Below are 16,512 nucleotides of genomic sequence, written 5' to 3'. Positions count from 1 at the left end.
AACAACCACACCCACCACCCACCACAACCACACCCAACCCCCAACCCACCCAACCCCCCCACAACCACCCAACACCCACACACACCCCCCACCCACCAACAAACCCCCACCAACCCCCCAACCCCCCCCCACCAACCACACACCCCCCACCCCCAACACCCCCACACCAACCACCCCACCCCCACCCCCCACCCCCACCCCAACCCCCCACCCCCACCACCAACAAACACCACCCCACCCCACACAACACACCCCACAAACCACAACACCAACCACCCCAACCCCCCCCAACACCAACCCAAACACCCCACCCCACCAACACACCACCCCAACAACCCCACCCCACCCACCCACCACAACCCACACACACCCACACACACCAAACCACCCACAAACAACCCCCAACCCCACCCCCCAACACCAACCCCCCCCACACACCCCCCCCAACCAAAACCACACCACCCCCACCACACCCCCCCCCCCCCCCCCCCCCCCCCCCCCCCCACCCCACACCCCCCCCACACCACCCCACCCCCACCCACCCCCCACCCCCCACCCCCCACCCCCCCCCACCCCCCACCCCCCCCCCCCCCCCCACCCCCCACACCCCCCCCCACCCCCCACCACCCCCCCACCCCCCCACCCCCACCCCCCACCCCCCCCCCACCCACCCCCCACCCCCCCCCCCCCCCCCCCACCCCACCCCCCCCCCACCCCCCCCCCCCACCCCCCCCCCCCCCCCCCCACACACCCCCCCACCCCCCCCACCCCACCCCCACCCCCCACCCCCACCCACCCCCACACCACCCCACCACCACCCCCCACCCCCCCCCACCACACACCACCCCCCACCCCCCCCCACCCCCCCCCCCCCACCCACCACAACCACCCACCCCCCACCCCACCCACCCCCCACCCCCCCCCCCCCACCAAACACCCAACCCACCCACCCCCCACCCCACACCCCCCACCCCCCCCACACCCCAACCCACAACCCCCACCCCCCCCCACCCAACCCCCCCCACACCCCCCCCCCACCCCCCCCCCAACCCCCCCCCCCCCCCACCCCCCCCCCCCCCAACACCCCCCCCCCCCCCCCCCCCCCCCCAACCCCCCCCCCCCCCCACCAACCCCACCCCACCCCCCCCCCCCCCCACCCCCACACCCCCCCCACCCCCCACCCCCACCCCCACCCCACCCCCACACCCACCCCCACCCCCCCCCACCCCCCCACCCAACAACCCCCCCCCCCCCCCCCCACCCCCCACCCCCCAACACACCACCCCCCCCCCCAACCAACCCACCCCCACCACCACCCCCACCACCCCACCCCCCACCCCACCCCCCAAACCCCCCCCCACCACCCCCCCCCCCCCCCCCCACCACCCACACACCCACCCCCACCCCCCCCCCCCCCCCCCCCCCCACACACCACCCCCCCAACCCCACACCCACCCCCCCCACAAAACCCACAACCAACCACACCCCCCACCCCCCAACCACACACAACCCCCCCACACACCCCACACCCCCCCACCCCCACACCAACACCCCCCACCACCCACACCCCCCAACCAACACCCCCCCACCAACAACCCCACCCCCCCCCACCCCCCCCACCCCACCACCCCCACCCCACCCACCCACACCAACACCCCACCCCCACACAACCACCCCCACCCAACCACCCCCCCCCCCCCCCCCAACAACCAACCCCCCCCCCACCCCCCCCCCCCCCCACACCACCCCCCCACCCCCCCCCCCCCCCCACCCCCCCCCCACCCCCCCCACCCCAAACCCCCCACCCCCCACACCAAACACCCAACAAACCCCAACCACCACACCCCCCCAACCCCCCCACCCCCCCACACACAACCCACCCAACCCCCCCACCCACCCACACCCCCCCCACAACCACCCACACACCACCCCCACCCCCACCCCCACCCCACACAAACCCCAAACACCCCCCCCCACCCCCCAACACCAACCCCACAACACCCACCCCCCCCCACCCCACACACCACCACCCCCCACCAACACCCCACCCCCCAACCCCCACAACACCCCCCCCCCCACACCCAACAACCACCCCCCCCACACCCCCACACACAACCCACCCCCCCACCCCCCCACCACACCCACACCCCACCAACCACACCACCCCCACCCACCCCCCCCACCCCCACCCAAACCACACACCCCAACCCCACCAACAACCACCACCCCAAACACCCCCCCCACCCCCCCACCCCACCCCCCCACCCAACCACCCCCACCCCCCCACCCCCACACCCCCACCCCCCCCCCCAAACCCCCCCCACCACACCCCAAACCCACCCACCCAACCCACCCCCAACCCACCACCCCAACCCCACCACCCACCCCCCCCCACCACCACCACACCACAACACACACCCAAACAAACCCCCCCACCCACCACCAAACCCCCCAACAACCACCCCACCAAACCACACCACCACCCCCACCCACCCACCACACCCCCCCCCCACCCCCCCCCCCACCCCCCCAACCCCCCCCCCCACCCACCCACCCACCCCCCCCCACCCCCCAAAACCAAACCCCAACCCACAACCCCCCCCCCCCCCCAACACCCCCCACCCCCCCCCCACCCCCCACCCCACCCCAAACCCCCCCCCCCCCCCCACCCCCCCCCCCCCCACCCCCCCACCCAACACCCCCCAACCAACCCACCCCCCCACAACCCCCCCACCCCCCAAACCACCCCAACCACCCCAACCCCCCCCCACACCCACACCTCATGAAATACAGGTCGGGCATAGTATTATAATTATACAGAATTAAATATACACTGTATCATTAAAATATTTAAAATAATATTCCGTTTTTATAGCATGGCTTATAATTATAGTCTTTTATAGAAGAAAACTAATAACCTCAATATTCTAGAAACTACCACATACGAGACAAGCTCTTAAAGAGGACCTTCAAATCAGATACAAAAAGGGGCACACCAGTAAAGGGCAGTAAACATGTTTGAAAATTTTAACCGTATGACGAAGCAAACCTACATGGAAGTTAGTAGACTATTTCACTCACACTAGTTAGCGGTAAGTCAACAGACTCACCTGATCACATCAGCTGTCTAGTAGAGCAGAAAACTTACATCTATGGGGCCGAAAAACAACGACACAGGCCTCCACTCTAATGGGTTATAACTCCATGTTGGCAATAAGGCTACCTTTTATGCCATACATTAATATTATTACATCATTACACTATAGTACACATGCATTCCCCATTTGGATAACTCAATCATTCCAGAATAGTTTCAAGAGAGTGAGGACGGTAAATTGGTCTGTCTTTATGGAGCACAAATGCAAATATAAATGCATTTAAAATCTTAATTTGTCAAAATTCCTTAATGATAGCCTTTGAATAGATAGGATTAGTAGGAGAGAAAAACGTATATCTTTCATGATACGTCTATCGTATAATGTATAAGAAGGAGAGACGAAATTGTGATGTGGTGAGGGTTACCTCATCCATCTGGACCTCAACTGTATGCGCTTCTTCCCAATAGCAGTCGCTGATTGACACCGTTTTTATAGTTTCATCTATTACTAACGCACATCTCCCAATTTTTTTTTCCAATATGGGTTAGCTAATTTGATTCCAAATATAGTCTTCCACCTAACCTCTACGCAACATCACAAAGTGTTGGTAGATCACAAGGTCGTCATAACACACAGCTAAGACACGAGGGCAATAACAAAGTTCATTTTGGGCTGTTATATCAGGAAGTAGTCTTAATGTTTATGTCTCCTTCAAATATAAGTCAAGAACGTCACCTTTTCTAGAAGTCCTACAGGCCAGATATGTCCAGAGCTCGAGATTTTTGATGATAGTTTCTTATAAAGTTATTTAAAGTTTAATCGATATTTCAAATATTAAGTCGTTTGGTCATTGACCGAGTTTGCGATAGGTAATATAGTGAGCAGTTAATAACAGACTGACTGGGCCTTCATTCACTTAATATCAGGGCCTCGTTGCACTACCCTTTGGCAGCCAAGACATTTCGGGGAAATAACGTGGAGGAAAAATGTCCATCGTGCTGGGCAAATACTTTGGATATTAAATCAGGAAAATTTGAAGGAAAGAAAAAAAAATATATGCATGTAAATAAATGCTGAATAAATCTGGTAGAATTAAACGAAAGAAAGGAGGCATCTCATTTGATAATATGTGCTTTTTTGGAATCTTGAGCTAATGTCTGGTTTTGAAGCCGTTTCTCTATTACGATTCTTATAAGTTTACTGTGAATATTTGATTGAACTATAAATTAATAATCGCCCAACAAGTCTGTGATTGAAGCAAAGCATTAATATTAACATTATTTAATAGGGGAAGTGCAAAGAAACTCCACAAATGAAGGAAGCAGTTTTCTTTAACAAACTCAGTTCATTGGTCATGATGGTTGTGTAGCCTTCAATAATTAATTTTATATATGTAAGTAAAGTACACACAAATTATTAAATACGTTAGCTGTATGTAAAAAGATAAAATAGAATTTTAGTTCTTAAATGTGATTTACAACAGATACTGTAAGTCAAATAAATTAAATAACATTTGTTAGTTTGTTTGATTTTTAATATTGAATTAAAAAAATATTAGTATGATGGCCTGTTTTGATGATGTAAAAACCACGGTAATATGAACAATTTATTTCGCATCTAAACAGTTATTCATGTTACAAAGGATATTATTGTTTCTTAAAACATTTGTATATTTTTCGTTGTAAATATGTTTATAGATAGAATTTGCAAAGTTTTATTTCTTTACAAATGGGTCATAATCTAAGTTTGAACGGTATTATGTTTTTAAATGTTCAACAGTTTGCAATTGGCGAGAACATGATATGATAATATTAAAAGAATTTTTCTCTTGTTTGATATTGTAAAGGTTGTAGTTGTGTTTGATATATGTATCTTTACTGATTTTTAAGTGAAAAAATTAATAATCTAATAATGCAGAGTTAAGGTAAAATTAAGCGTATCTGATCCAATGTCTTGACGTATGGAAAAAGTTTGCGAAATACATGTAAAATTTTATATATTAATTTTATATATATTGGGTTAAATTTGTTTTCGTAATTTTTAATTTTATATATTATATTATATTATATTGTACTGTATTTGTATTATATATTTATTTATATATTTTTAAAAACACTCTGTAATATTTATTTCACCCAAAAAATTTTTTTTGTTTTTTTAAAATTTTTTGGTAAAATATGTTTAAGTTTTTTTTTTCATGTGGTATTTTTTAAACGTAAAGGCTTTAAAAATGAATGAGTTTTGGGAAAAAAGTTGATCGGTTTTGTGGAAAAAAAATATTTTGAGGCCTCAAAATTCAAAAAACAAAAAGCAAGACTTGGTATGGATGGGAATGAAATTTTAAAATCCAAAAAAAAAAGTCCTAAAAAAAAAGGGAAACAATTAAAAAAGCCTTATAAAATTGTCCTTTTAAACCCTTTATAAACCTTATGTAAATTTAAAAAAACCCCACTTCTTCTTTATTCCCCAGTTTGGATAATATTACATACTTCAACCTGTAAAAAACATTGGTATTTATCTGATTGCTTTTTAAAAGTGCTTCGGGTTTTAGCGAAAAAATTTTTATTTAATATTTAATGTGTTTTTGAATGGTGTTATTTTTAAGCTATCGAAACTTATATAAAACAATAAAATATTGGTAAAAATCTGCTCCAATGTTTTTTTTATTGAAAAACGGTTAATGCCTGTAATCTAAAAATGGTTTATTGGTTTAATGTTGATAAAGAAATTAGTCTTATTTTCTATTTTTATTTTGAACAAAGTTTTTTTTTTTTAAGGCAAGTTATCCGAGAGATTGAACCTTTGGGTCAATAAAGCACTTTTTTGAGAAAACGTTAAAAGTTCATTACTTACAAATTTACCCCCTGTTCCTCCCACCATTCGTCGAGTTTGCGAAAATGCAATTACCCGGTTTCTGTTGTGTTCATTCCACTTCAAAAATTTAGAATTCATCAAAAAAAAATTCTCCCCTTAATTTTTAAAAGTTTGGTTTTGGGGTTTTATTTTTTTAAAAAGTGTATTTTTAAAAAAATTTAAACTTTTTTTTTATAGAAGCCCTGGCATGTTTTTAAAAAGATTTTTTCATGAAGTCAGTTTGAAAAAAAAAAAATATAGAGTTGATTAATTTCAAATAATGGCATAAAAAATACTTTTCTTTTCTGTACAGTTTTAGCCCCCTTTTGACACAATGTATAGTAACACTTTTTCATGTTTACGGGTGAAAAAAAAACTTTTGGGTGTTGTACAACACGACTATGTTTCCTTTTTTATTTTTGAATTCAAACATCAGAAACCCCTTTATTTTGGTAAAAAGTTTTTTACATATTTAAAAAAAACATTTGAGGGGGTTTTTTGTTGGAAACCCCTTTCAATTGCAGTGTAACATTTGAAATTTGGAAAAGTGGTCTAAAAACCCCTGTACATTGTTTTGTAAAAAAGAATTTGGGAAAAAATGTTGGTACTTTTTTTTGGAAAAAAAATCATTTTTTTTAATTTAAAAGGGGTTTTTTAATGATTTTAAATTTTAAAAAATTTTTGCAGATTTAAAACAAGTTTTTAAAAGAAAATTTGAAGTAATTAGTCGTTTCTTCCAAAACTATTTTTAATCGTGAAAATTTCTTTTAATTTTAGAAAACTTTTCTTCTATTCAAAATTAATTCCAAGTTTTTATTTTGTTGTGGGGCAGAAGCCTTTTTTACGAAAGGAAATTTCCAAATTGTTTATAAATGGCACGTTGAGGTGTTTAAAGTTTTAAATGCAAAATTTTTTGAGGAGTGCGATGGAGGGAAATATAACAAGGGGAAAAAATTCAAAACCCAGTTGTTTGTCTATATTTTAATACCCAAAAGGGTTAAAATTTTTAAATTGTTTATTTAAAAAAACATGATCAAATTTTTAAAACTCGATATAAATTTATGTATAAACAAAATAAAAATCATAACCCGATGTTTTTATGTGTTTAAAAAAAAGGATTTAAATACGAATTAAATTAAAATAGTTTCTGCCTGGGGTTTTGTTAATAATCTATCGTTTTGGAAAGTTTTTGATTATGAAGGAAACGGATTTTTCGGACATTTGCCATCTTCAGGAAAAAAAGAAAAAAATAACACTTGTGGTTACTGTTTTTTTTGTTTTTTTTGAACGTGGGGAAATTTTCCCGGGAAAAATTTTCCCCCTTTTCCCTTTACAATCCTTCCCTCGTCAAAAATAACCTTTTTTAAAAAAAAATAAAGATTTTTATTTTGGGTTTTAAAAATTATATTATTTATTTTATAAAAATTTAAAATGTGGGGGGTAGCTTGTTTAACAAGGTTTAAATACACTACACCCCCGCGCCGCTTTTTAGACTTCCTAAAGTTTTAATGAAAAATTATTAATTAGAGACATTTCTTTTTTGATGCCTGATATTGATGGACAGAAAAAAAAATTTTTTCACAAAAACAAGAAAAAAAAAAACAATTGGGGGGGACTTATTTTTGCAGATCAAAGAAATTATGTCAGCCTTGAGGACAGGCAAAGCCTTCAGATGAAATCTTTTCAAGATCTTCCCAGACTACATTTATAATTTGTTCTTAAAGTTAGGTTTTTAATAAGTTATAAAAAATAAAGTTTGGTGAGAATGAGGGAACCCCAGAGCTGAATACACTGTCATAAAGTCTTGTCAGATTTTAAAAATTTTTTCCTTCGAAGGGGCTTATAAAAAACGCCGTGTATGAAACCCCCAAATTGTTATTTTTAAAGAGATTGATGAATTTTTCCCCAAAAAGGGGCTTGGCGACCCACACCCTCCCTTTTAAAATATTGGGCAATCAATTTTTTTATTTAAAAATTTAAAAATATTGACCATATATGATTAAAAAGCAGCATTTGAATGTTTACGAAAACAACAGGGCAAGGTTTCTCTGAAAATAAAAAAAAAAAAATTAAGAAAAAAAAATCAACAGTTTGTGTGTAAAAAAGCAATAAATGTTTCGTGTAAGCTAGAAAAAAAAAGGAAAACATGAATACACTTAAGTGTTTTTATTTTAAAACAAAAATTTTTAAAAAGTAAAAAAAAAAATAAGCAAAAAATTAAATAAAAAACAAAAAAAAAAAAAAGGAAAAAATACAATTGGTGTTTTTTCAAAAATTAATAAATACAATAAAAAGAAAAGTAAGAATATTAAAATTTTAATTGAATTTCAAAATTTTTTTAAAAGGTTTAATAATATTTAAAAAAAAAAAACCAAAATTTAAAAAAATTTGAAATAAAAAAAATAAAAAATTATATACTTGTAATCTGGTTGTTATCCCCGCAATTTATGTCTAGTTTTGGGTTTTTTTGGGTTTTTGCTTTTTTTTACGCTCTAAAAAAAAGTTGGTAAAAAAAAACTTTACCCTTTTGTAACAGTGCGTAAAAACGAATAGTAATCCTGGCAAGCCCCCAAAAGGGCCCCAAAAAAAATTTCCCTTTTAAAGCGCCCTGCGACACAGCGTTTGCTCCATAAAATTGGAAGAAAAAAAAATTTTTTTTTTTCCCCCTAAAAAAAAACCCCCAACGGGAAAAACCTTACAACGAAAATTTTTTAAATGGGGGTTTTTCCCGCTTTGCATATGACAGCTTTTTTTAAATTCGTTTTTAGTAAAAAAGAGTATTTAAATACGTTTCCATTAACATTTTTTCTCTATTTTAATAAAACCCCCAAAAATTGTAGTGTTTGTAAAATTGAAACAAGTAAAAAGGAGTTGAGTGTCGAAAAATAAATATTTTGAATATTTTAAAAAAGTTAAAAAACTACACAAAAAAATTTGGGTATTTCCATGGGTTTTTTAAAGGGTGTAATTCACACAAAAAAATTAACAAACAAAGCAGTGTTTAAAAGGGTTTTGCAATTAATTTCTTTAAACATTTTTGAATTTAGCAAAAAAAATTTTTAAAAATTTCATAAATACCCTTTTTTTACCCCTTTTTAAAAAAAAATTTTAAAAATTGTGTGTACAAAAACCCGCCTATTTAAAAATTTTTTTAAAAAAATTGTTTTGTTATTTTTTTTTAAAAAAAAAAAAAAAATATAGAGAAAAACTTAAAACACCCCAAAACCCCCCCAAAATAACAAGTTATTTCCCTTCTTTAAAAATTTTTTTGAAGGAAAAATTTTTTTTTGCCCTTTTAAAATTTTTTCCCTTTTTAAAAGCTCAGGGGTTTTTCCTTAAGGCCCCTTTAAATTTCAATGGGTTTAATTGGGGGTTAAAACTTTTTTTATTATGTTGTTGGCGGGAAAAAGTTTTGTAAAAAAGCTTTGGGGTAACTTTAAGTTAACGTTATAGGCAAATGAAAAAGGATACGTTACATTATTAAATAGTAAAAAGTAGGTTTTGTGAAAAATATATTAGCTTTGATTTTTGTTTTACGGGTTTTTTTTTTACAATGGGTGGGGCCGTTTGGGCCAGTTTTTTGGGTAAAAATAAAAAAAAAAATTTTGATAGAAAAAAAATTTTGATTTATTGATTAAAAAAACAAAAATTTTTAAAAAATGATTTTGATTTAAATGAAAAAATTTTGGCTATGCTTAAAAAAAAATCTACAACACCCAAAACCCCAAATTGTTTTGGGAAAAATTTAAATTTGGGAAAAAACCCTTTTCCTAGCATTTAAAAAATTTTGGGGGCTGATTATTTAAAAAAAAGTTGATCAAAAAGGTTTAAATACTCTTAAAAATATTCCCCAAATTTTCCCGGAGGCGACCCCGGCGGTCCTCAAGATTATTAAAAAAAATTTAAAATTTTTGGTACATTAAAAAAAAAGGGCTGTTAGATTAAAAAAATTTTTTTAAAAAAGTTTAAAAAAAAAATACTTCTTAAAAAGGGGGCGAGGGGAAAAGACTCCCCTTTTTTCCCAAAAACCCCCATCAGTAGCGCCCCGAGGGGGGAAAAATGGGTTTCCCCTTTAAACGGAAAAATTTTTCCCTTTTTTCGGGTTTTGAAAAAAGTTTCCCCTTTTATTCTGGTAAAAACCCCCCAATTTTGGTGCGCAGGAACGATTTTTCGTTCCCGGGGGTCGCACCCCCCAAATTTAGAGTAATCTTTTTTCGTTAGCCTTGGGCCGCGTTTTGCCGTGTTTCCTTTGTTCTTTGTGTTGATGAGGAACTATCGAGTTTTTTTTAAATATGCCCGCTTTATATTCGAGATTTTGTTTGAGGTTACAAAACTGTCAGTGACGGACTTTTTCCCCATGCACAAAAATTCATAATAAATTGAAATTTGATTTTTTAAAAAATAGGGAATGAAAATTTTTAAAAAACAAAGCTTTAAAAATTCGGTTTGGTTCCCCCTAATTTAGATTTTTTTTTAATAGAAAAAAAAATTTAAATTGTATTTTTTATTCTGGAATTTATTATTAATTTTTAAAAGTTGATTTAGGTTAAAAGGCTGGGGGCCTATACCGGTTACAGCCCCCCCCCAAAAAATTTTGTGGTAAAAAAAAAAATTTTTTCATTACAAAATTTTTTTTTTTAAAAAACTTTTACAGTGAATGATTTAAAAAAAAAAAATTTTTTAAACTTTTAAACAACCCGAAAAAACAAAACAAATAAATTGAAGAACAAAAAACAAAAAAGTCTTTAAAATCTAATATTACAAATTTTTCTTCTGTTTTTTGGGACAAAAAAAATTTTTTATTAAAGTTAAAATTTTTTTGAAGTTAAATTTTTGCTATTGTCTACAGGCTAATTTTATCACAGTTTACTCTCTTAGTTCTTAGACTTACAGTCTTTGGTGAGTTATCACGCTTTTTATTTATTGGCCCAGCGCTTTATCTTTTCCTGATTTTTTTTTAAAAACACCCCCTTTGGGAAGTTGAATTTAAATTAAAAGTTCCCCCCTTTTTCCTTTTTTATTCATTTAACACCCCCTTTTTGGGAAATTTTAAATTTTTGATTAAAGTTTTGCCTTTCCAATTTTTTTCCCTTTTTGGGGGGAAAAAAACAGTTTTTATTTCACATTTTTTCCCCCAAAGTGAATTGTATTTTTGCAGGAATTGATCCAAACTTTTTAAAAAATTTTCTCACTTCATTGTTTTTAAAACATGTTCCATTTTAAAACTATTTATCTTACTGACAAAAACTTCTTCAAATTTATGTGTCCTTAGATTTTTTTTCAGACATAAAGAAAAGCCACCATGACTTCAAAGTGTCCATACTTGTGGTAGATTCATAAAAAACCCCATGATTTTAAAAGGGGTCCTGTGCAGTTGTTTTTGGTTTTTTTTAAAATTTTTTGGGTGATTTCCCTGGGGATATTCGCGCACCCCACTTTCCCCATTTAAAAAAATTTTTCCCTAATTTTTAAAAATTTAAAATTTTTTTTTCACAAATAGTACCTACATTTTTTATTAAAAATTCTTACAATAAGTAAAAAAAAATCAAAAACATAAATATAAAACCATTATTTTTTAAAAATAAATTATTATTTTTAAATTGTTATAAATAAAAATTCATTCTCAGCATTTTTATTTTTAAAAATTTAAATTAAATTAATTAACAAAAAATTCTCTCCACCAGTTTTTAAAATTTTTTTTCTCCTTTTTTTTTTTTAGAAATTTACACAAAAAATGGAAAAAAAAATTTTTTTTAATTATTTATTTTTGTTAAAAATCTTGAAAATTTTTAAAAATTTTTTTTTGTTTATTTTAATCGAGGTTATAATAATTATAACTGTCTATTTTGTAGTTTATTTTTATTTTTCCCCCCTTTTTTACCTATTTGTTGTACTATTTTACTTAAAAGCACAAAATTTTTAGTTTTTTCCCCCTTTTTTTTTAAAATTTAAATTTCCAATTTTTTAACTAATAAAAATTTCCCTTTTAACCCCCCCAAGTCAAAATTTAAAAAAAATTTTTTTTCCCTTTGTTTTGATTTTTTTTTTTTTTTTTATTAGCTGATTTTTTCTTCTCCTCATTTTTTTTGTATTCATTTTTTTTTAAAACAATATTCTCCCCACTTTTTTTACATAAAATACCCATTTGCACAGAAAAAACCCCCTTTTAAAATGTCTTGCAAATTTATTTTTATAAGTTGATTTAAATGATTATTAAACAAATATTTACTAGCCTTTTAAATTTTTTTTTTTATTCATCCCCCTCAAAATTAAAATTTAAATTTTGTATGACTTTTGAATTTTTTTATTGGCTCAATTTTATTTTTTAATTATTGTAACTCCTATTTTCCATTCCCTTTTTTAAAATTTTTCCCCAAACCCCCTCTTTTTTTCCCCTATTCTTATATTATTTACCCCCTCCTTTCCAAATTTTTCCTTCCCCTTTAGCCTTTTTTCAGTTATTGTAACTACCCCTCTATCTTTCATTATTATTAATTTTTTAAAAAAACCCCATTTTTCCTCCTCAAAAATTTTTCTTTAAGAAAAATTATTTTATTTCCCGTTTTCCCCCCAGTTTGTTTTTTATTATTATCAGTCGTATCCCCAAAGTTATTCTTATTTTTATTATTTTTTCCCTAAACAAAATAAACCAACTCATCAGAAAAAAATACATTATTTCAATAATGAAATTTTAATTAGTCTTTTTGGGGTTTTTTTTTTCTTCTTCTTTCTTTTCTTTAAAATTTACTGTATTTTTTAATTAAATTTAAAATGTGTTTCCTTATGTTTGTCATTCTCCTTTTTCAATCCAAAACCCTATTTAAAATTTAAATTTTTTATAAAACTTACATTTTTTTAAATTTTTAAAAACCCAGAAACAATAACTGTGTGTGGGTTATTTTCCTTGTACGGGAATTGAATTCAATGTCTTAGATGGGATGTTTTTTGTGTTCACCCCAAAAAAAAATAAATGTTTTGTGATCGTTTACCTTGTACTGTTGCTTAAAAAAATATTTCAAGTATTTTTTTTGGGTTTAAACCCCCCAGAAACCTAATTTTTGGTTTATTTTGGTTTTTGAATTTATTTGTCCCCTGGCCGTCAAATTGTCAAAATCAGCCTTTTTATTTTATTCTGTTTTGAAAAACCCTTTTTTTTTTTCGGGGGAATAAGCTACAAAGGAAAAATTTAAAAAACGAAACCCATATTTTTTTTAACCCCCCCCCTTTGTTTGAACCCAAACCAAAAAAAATTTTGATAAAACTTTTTTTTTAAATTTTGTTCTTTAAAAAATTTTTCCCTTTACACCCATCTTCTTTTACCACAAATATGCGTTTTCCAATTTTTTTTTTGGGCACCCTTAGGGGCCCCCCATAAAGCAAAAAAAATTTTTTAAATTTTTTGTCAATTTTTTCGAAAAATTTAAGTTTTTTTTAGAAAATTCTCTTCCCTTACTAAAAAAAATTTTGGTTTGGGGCCCTTATTATCAAATTTTTTTCCCCCTTTTTTTTCCCCTTTTAAAAAAAATTTAGTCTTTTTTGGGGACTAATCTTATTTTACCTGGTTTAGTCAGCTAACTTTTCTTTTCCTTTGGGAAATTAACCCTTTACCCTGAAAAAAATTTCTTCTTTCTACCAAACATTAGTTAAAAAGGGGAAATTTCTTCCGTGGTTATGCAGGGGAATGATTTAAAACTTTTCAATAAAATTTATTTATTAAGGCCCCATTTAGTTTTTTCCCCCTGGGGGTTTTTTTAAATCCTGCATTTTTTTAAAAAATTTCCCTTATTACCCCTTTCAAGGATTTGAGGCTGGATCCCAAAACAAAAATTTGGGAAATAGTTTTAATGAAAAAAGTCAAAAAGGGTTTTTTATACCTAAATTACTAGTAAAATGGACCCATGGGGGGAAAAAAAAAACACTACCTTTTCCCCCTCCTCAGGTTGTATTCATTGATCAATTTTTTGTAAATGGGTAGCGCTTTTTTGGGACGGATACAATTTTCAAAATTTTAAAAAACAAATCAAAAAAAAAAATTTAGTATTTTCACCCCCTCTTCCTACAAAAAATTTCCCCCTATAAAAGTCAACTGAGATTAAAATTTTTAAAAATTTTTTTTAGGAATTTTTTGGTTGTAAAAACCTATTGATTTAAAGTGGTGTGATTGGCACTTTGGGACAAAATTTTGGGACAACTTTTTAACTGATTCTTTATGAAAGTTCCATCGGGGGAAAAAAAACCAATATTCCCTTTTGTATTAAATAGTTTTTTATGCCCCCCCAAAGGGGACCATATTTAAAAAAATGGGGTAAATTGAATTAATTCTGATTGAATTGTTGGGGTTTTATACATTTTTTAAAAAACTATCAAAAATCATTTAAATCTTTCTTAAAAGTATTCCATTTGAAAAAAAAAATTTTATCTTTTATTTTTTGTCATTCCCCCCCAATTTAGAAAAAAAATGGCCCCAAAAAATTTTTCATCATCCTTTGTTTTTTTTTTAAATTTTTAAAAATTGGGTTTTAAAAAATTCCCCCATCGCTAATTCAATTTCTTTTTTTTTTGAAAAAAACCCCTTCCGAATTCCTTTAAAACGGGTTTTTTTTTAAAATTTCGCCCCTTACTCTTGAAAAGAATGTCACCCGGGAATTTTTTTCCCTTCCCCGGTACTCAATAGTGGATTGTATTCTTGTAATGCCAAATCCACCTCAAAAAAAATTTTTCCATGAGATAGTTACAGGTTGTAAGGAAAGATAAGCCCGGGTTTGAAAGAACAAAATTTTTTTTAAAAAAAACCAAAAAAATAAGATCGGGAAAATTTTTTAAAGCAAAAACCCCAGCCCCAAAAAATTTTTTTTCTGTTTGCTTTTTTTTTTCTCTGTTGCTAAAGAGTCCTACTTGCAAAAAAAAATCATTCATGTTCCCCCGATCATTTTTGATAAAGAAGGCTGAAACTGATGTTTGATGCTTTGTACTTAAATAGAAAAGCCCCACTCCAAAATTTGGGGGGGTGTAAAAAAAAATGAGTCTAAAAAAGTTTCTTTTATTTTTTCAAACAGATTTTGTTTTTTTTTTATCCCAAAAAAAAAATTTTCTTTTTAGAACTCCCAAAAAGTCACCCCAAAAAAACCCCTCAAAAATTTAATAGTTTTTCTGAAATTTTTTTTAATAATTACATAAAAACCCTTTTTAAAAGATTGCAGTTTTTTAAGTTCTTTGGGGGTTTAAAAAAATTTTTTTTTTTTTCAAAATTTATCCTATCCCTCTTTATCCATCTTTAAAAAAAACAAACCTTTAAAAATTTATTCCCCCTTTTAAAAAATTGATTTTTTTTTAAGTTTAACAGTCATCCACAAATATGCAGTTTTTCAGTATTATCGTATGATCTAAAAAATTTCCCAAAAAGTTTGGACGTAATTTTGAATTTTCATCAAAGTAACAAGTTTTCGAAATTACTAAAAATCAAAGGCCCAAAATTTTTTTCTCGTTTAGTAAAATGAGCCGGGGGTACATTTTTAAACCAAATGGTAATCGCTTAAATTGCAAAATTTTTTTCCCTTAATTTTTGAAGCTACAAATTTTTTAGATTTTTATCGAGTTTGTTGGGGGAAAAACCCTTGCGTTAAAAACTAATGTTGTAAAAAATTTAACTCCTTTAAAAATTTTTTAAATATATCATCAGTTGTTTTGTACTTTGTCTACCGGAAAAAGTACGAAAAATTTTTTTCCCACTTTTTTTAAGCACAATTTATACTCAAATCTTTCTTTTCCAATTTTAAGGGAAATTTGAAAAAGGCTATTTGACTTTTATAAAATTTGTTGTTTTTAGTTTTTGTTCTTCCTCTCAGTTTTTTTTTTACGAAAGGAAAAAAATAAGCTTCCAATTATGGGACTTTACTTTTTTTAAATTTGCTTTGCCCTGTATCCTTTTACACACCCTGGTTGATCCGAAAAAAAAAATTCTTTATTTTTAAAAAGTACCCCCCCTTTTTAAAAAATTTTAGTTCCTAAACTTAATACTCACTTTTTTGCCTTTAAAATTTCCCTTTTTTTGTTCATAAAATTTGTTTTAAAATTTTTTTTGATTCGGTTCATATTTGGGGGTTAGTAATTTTTTTTTTAGGCCTACTTGATTTGATTCGTGTTCAAAAAAGGGAAATTTAAAAAATTGATAAAGTATTGTCTTTTTTATTTTCTTTTATACAAGTTAATTTGTTAACATGTATTTTTCTTAACCCCCCCAAAAAAATTCTTCAAAAATTTTTATACCTGATTTAGTCTCTAGTTTTTTTCCCGTCATTTTAAATGCTAAAAATTGGTTAAAAAATTTAGTACCCCTTTTATGATTTTAAAAAAATCACAATCAAGTATCAAAAAAAATTTTTTTGCCCCTTTAACAATTAAAAAAAGTTTTGGGACAACTTGTTCACCAATATTTACCTCTGGGTTTTTTTGAACATTTTTCTTTTGGCCCCGACCCCCGAAAAAACCCACAATTGACAGTTTTACTAATTGGTAGTCTGGAATGTTGTCCCCATTTTGATTTTTTATTTTTTTTATAGAA

General features: G+C 35.4%; 1 protein-coding gene across 1 annotated transcript; it reads left to right on the top strand.

The window, feature by feature from the left end:
* Positions 1 to 1,045: 1,045 nt before the first annotated feature.
* LOC124372694 (uncharacterized proline-rich protein-like) lies at positions 1,046 to 1,759 on the top strand (the record flags this gene model as incomplete). Its single annotated transcript, XM_046831102.1, has 2 exons — positions 1,046 to 1,093; positions 1,646 to 1,759. Coding segments are annotated over 2 exons (162 nt in total), but the record flags the coding sequence as incomplete, so codon positions are not given.
* Positions 1,760 to 16,512: the final 14,753 nt, after the last annotated feature.

Source organism: Homalodisca vitripennis, unplaced genomic scaffold, assembly GCF_021130785.1.
Source record: "Homalodisca vitripennis isolate AUS2020 unplaced genomic scaffold, UT_GWSS_2.1 ScUCBcl_3829;HRSCAF=9600, whole genome shotgun sequence".
Taxonomy (NCBI): domain Eukaryota; kingdom Metazoa; phylum Arthropoda; class Insecta; order Hemiptera; family Cicadellidae; genus Homalodisca; species Homalodisca vitripennis.
Note: the sequence above shows the minus strand (reverse complement) of the source record. Positions and strands in the feature narration are given on the sequence as shown.